Here is a 3,929-nt window from a genome sequence, read left to right as displayed (position 1 = left end):
ACTCCTACTCAGCTTATTAAGAAGCATCCCGTAGGACACTTTTATAAACCATAAAACTTGTGTTTGTGTTTGACTAGAGTTAGCCAAAGTGGTTAGCTTTGTAATAGAGTTATTACAAAGAGGCTTGCAATATAGTTATTGTAAGCATGTGAGGGATTAAGAGTTTAATTCCTAGGTTACAATAGGTTGTAATCTTAAGTTGCTCGGTTTAGTGAAGTTAAAATCCTACGAGTGTAGATCGTGATTTTTAATCCCGTGAGCTGGGAGTTTTTCACATAAATATTGTTGTGTTATTTACTTACCGGTGTGTGTTTTGTGGGAACTAATAGAGAACAAGGTTCTATATACAGTTTGGTAGACTCTTAGTTTACATCAATTGGTATCAAAGCAGGTTCTTTCTATAAGGCTAACACCTAGAAATGATTTACATGGCTGTTCCACCAAATTTTGAAGAAGGTCAATCAATTTATAGACCACCGAGATTCAATGGACAATACTATGGCTGGTGGAAGACAAGAATGCATGATTTTATCATCACTGAAGATTCAGAGCTTTGGGATGTCATCTGTGATGGACCATTCGTCCCTATGAAGACTATTGCCCAGACAACAGTCACAGTCCGTAAGACAAGGAAGGAGTATAATGATGCCGATCGTAAAGCCATTGAGAAAAACTTTCGAGCAAAGAAGATATTCATCTGTGGTATTGGACCAGACGAGTACAACCGAATCTCTGCTTGTCAATCTGCAAAGGAGATCTGGGAGGCTCTCCAAACTGCACATGAAGGTACCACTCAAGTCAAGCACTCAGAAATCGACATGCTCACTACTGAGTATGAACTCTTCAAGATGAAGGAGGATGAGTTCATTCAGGACATGCATACTCGCTTTACTTCCATCATCAATGAGCTTCATTCTCTAGGAGAGATTATCCCAAGGAACAAACTGGTTAGAAAAATACTCACTGTGTTACCTGGTTCCTACGAGAGCAAAGTCAATGCTATCATGGAAAAAAAATATCTGCAAAAGCTGACGATTGATGAACTCATTGGAAATCTGAAGACTTACAAAATGAAGAAGAAGTAAGATCATGAAATAAGAGAACCCAAAAAAGAGAAGAACCTGGTTCTCAAGGCAGACAACAGTGACTCAAGTGGTGATGATGCTGACGTGGCCAATCTTACACGGAGATTTCATAAAATAGTTCGCAGAAATAGAGGCATTCCTAAGAAAGGCAGCTCTACCAGAAACACAAAAGGCTATGATTGTTGTCACAAATGCGGGAAGCCATGACATTTCATCAAAGATTGTCCTCTCCACAAGCAGGACCATTAGAATCACAACACAAATAAGACGGCTAAGAGGAACTTGGTCCCCGACAGGAAATTCAAGAGAAGAGATGCTGCTGATAATGTTCTCAAAAAAGCTCTTGCTGCATGGGGAGATTCCTCTAGTGAATCTGAGGATGATGATGAACAAGGTGACACGTCCATGATGGCCGCTGAAAGCGAAGCAGCAGAATATGACTCCACATTTGCCTTGATGGCAAAATCTGATGAGGATGAAGATGATGATGATGATGACAATGAGGTAAACTTTCTAGATGTTCAAATAAATTTGAAGTCTTATTCTCAAAAGAAGTTGTTATCTTTAACTAATGTCTTAATTGATGCTTACCACAATCTCATTAATGATAAAAATGCTTTAACTGGGGAAATAGGAGAAATAGAACATGAGAGAGATGATTTACTGGTCGTGGTTCTTGATTTGAAAGAAACAATTGAGGAGTTAAAGAAAGAAAAATATGTTCTAACTAAGAGAATTGGAGATATAGAACATGAGAGAGATGACTTGCTGGTAGTAGTCGTGGATCTAAAGGAGTTAGTAGAGGAGTTAAAAAGGGAAAATAATTCTGTAAAAACTTCAATGGAAAATTGTATTAACTCTTCAAAAGGAAAGGAAGTGGCGAGTGAGGCACACCTTAAGCTGTAAAATGAACTCAAAAAGGCAAAATTGAGTCTTTATGCTGAACTTGAAAGAAGTAGACAACTTTAGAAAGATCTAAGCAGAGTTAAAAATGGCCTAGATAAATCTCTAAAGTGGACCTGGTCTTATGACACAATCACTTCCATGTAGAAAAGTAATAGGGGGAACAAGCATGGAATCAGGTTCCAAAAGGAAAAGGCTCCCTACAACCCACATAGAAAGTATGTTATTGTGCCTGATAATTGGCTCTGCACCCATTGTGGTAATACTGATCATTTCAAAGATTCTTGTAGATCAAGGTTTCAGTCCCAAAAGAAAAATAAAATTTTTGTTGAAAAAGTATCTACTGTTAAGGAACCTGGTTCTCTTAAAAAGAATTATGTGATGCCTGCCTGGGAAAAAAGAAGTTTAACTTGTCCCTTTCCTAATTATAAGGGATCCAAACTTGTTTGGGTTCCTAAGTTTAATCTCTGATTTTTTTGTGCAGACAGCAGTGAAAGAAAGCAGCCAAAGATGGTACATGGATAGTGGATGCTCTAAACATATGACTGAAAGTACTGATGATTTCCTTTCACTCAAATCCCTGCAGGGTGGGAGTGTGTCCTTTGGAAATGGCAAAAAGGGATACATTTTGGGAATTGGAAAAGTTGGGAAGATACTCACTTATTCTATTGAAAATGCGTATTATGTGAATGCCTTGAAATACAACTTTCTGAGTGTCTCTCAAATCCGCGACAAATGAAACAAAGTGGAGTTCTTATCAAAATCTTGCGCTGTCACCAATCTTGTAACTGGTGGCAAAAAGATTTAAAAACATCTATGTTGCAGACTTTGAGTCTCTGAACAGTGGTGATCTTATATGTTTGAGTGTTGTTGGTGTTGATGCTGAACTGTGGCACAGAAGATTGGGACATGCAAGCTTCTCTCTGTTGAACAAGATAATCAAAAAGGACTTGATTCGTGGGCTGTCGAAGTCAAAGTTTAAAGATTACAAGGTATGTGATGCATGTGTGAAAGAGAAGCAAGCCAGGTCCTCATTCAAGCCAAAGAAGGAAGTAAGCACGTCAAGGCCACTGGATCTTCTCTATATACATCTGTGTAGACCTATAAGGATGCCCAGCAGAGGAGGAAAGAAGTATATCTTCGGTATGGTTGATGACTATTCTAGATTCACATGAACCTTGTTCTTCATAATCAAGGATGAAACCTTTCCAGTCTTTGCTGCATTTGTGAAGCAGATTCAAGTAAAAATGAGCCATAATGTTGTGAGCATAAGATCTGATCATGGTACCGAGTTTGACAATGCAAAATTTGATGAATTCTATGCTGAAAATGGTATAAGTCATAATTTTTTGACTCCCAAAACACCCCAAAAAAATCGTGTTGTGGAGAGGAAAATTAGGACTCTTGAAGATATAGTAATTGACAGTGGCATACCAAAGAGCTTTTAGGGTGAGGTAGTGAACACTGCCTGCTATCTGATAAATAGGTGCATGATCAGGTCCCTCCTAAACAAGACCCCATATGAATTGGTAAATGGGAGAAAACCAAAGCTGACTTACCTAAGAGCATTTAGTTGCAAATATTTTGTTCTCAATAATGGTAAGGAAGCTTTGGAAAAATTTAATGCTAAAATTGATGAAGGAATTTTTCGTGGCTATTCTTCACAAAGTAAAGCATACAAGGTCTACAACAAAAGGACTCAATGTGTACAGGAAAGTGTACATGTAATCTTTGATGAATCACACCCCTCAAGTGGGAAGGATTCACATGATAATAATGATCAATATAGAGTTTATTCAAAGGTCCCTGGAGAGATCATTGATATGGAAAATGGGAAGGCAGATCTGATGAGTCAGGTCAAGGAGTCTAGTAAAGAAGATGCAGCAGAACCTCCAACTGATTCGGAGGAACTTGGTCCCTCCATCATAGCAACTAAAGTTG

The 3,929-nt window shown here is 38.3% G+C and overlaps 1 protein-coding gene across 1 annotated transcript; it reads left to right on the top strand.

The window, feature by feature from the left end:
• The first annotated feature begins 428 nt into the window (after nucleotides 1-428).
• LOC138908320 (uncharacterized) lies at nucleotides 429-3,436 on the top strand. The gene is made up of 6 exons (XM_070198978.1): nucleotides 429-1,081; nucleotides 1,382-1,987; nucleotides 2,279-2,366; nucleotides 2,473-2,701; nucleotides 2,814-2,980; nucleotides 3,185-3,436. The coding sequence occupies exons 1-6, from the start codon at nucleotides 429-431 to the stop codon at nucleotides 3,434-3,436; spliced, it is 1,995 nt and encodes a 664-aa protein (XP_070055079.1).
• Nucleotides 3,437-3,929: the final 493 nt, after the last annotated feature.

Source organism: Nicotiana tomentosiformis, chromosome 3, assembly GCF_000390325.3.
Source record: "Nicotiana tomentosiformis chromosome 3, ASM39032v3, whole genome shotgun sequence".
Classification (NCBI taxonomy): Eukaryota; Viridiplantae; Streptophyta; class Magnoliopsida; order Solanales; family Solanaceae; genus Nicotiana; species Nicotiana tomentosiformis.
Note: the sequence above shows the minus strand (reverse complement) of the source record. Positions and strands in the feature narration are given on the sequence as shown.

Coding starts and splice junctions, on each gene's coding strand:
- LOC138908320 (XM_070198978.1), top strand. CDS start 429: ATGGCTGTTCCACCAAATTTTGAAGAAGGTCAATCAATTTATAGACCA. Junction 2,367..2,472: donor GTTCTCTTAAAAAGAATTAT/GTGATGCCTGCC, acceptor TTTTTTGTGCAG/ACAGCAGTGAAAGAAAGCAG. Junction 2,702..2,813: donor CTTGAAATACAACTTTCTGA/GTGTCTCTCAAA, acceptor TCTATGTTGCAG/ACTTTGAGTCTCTGAACAGT.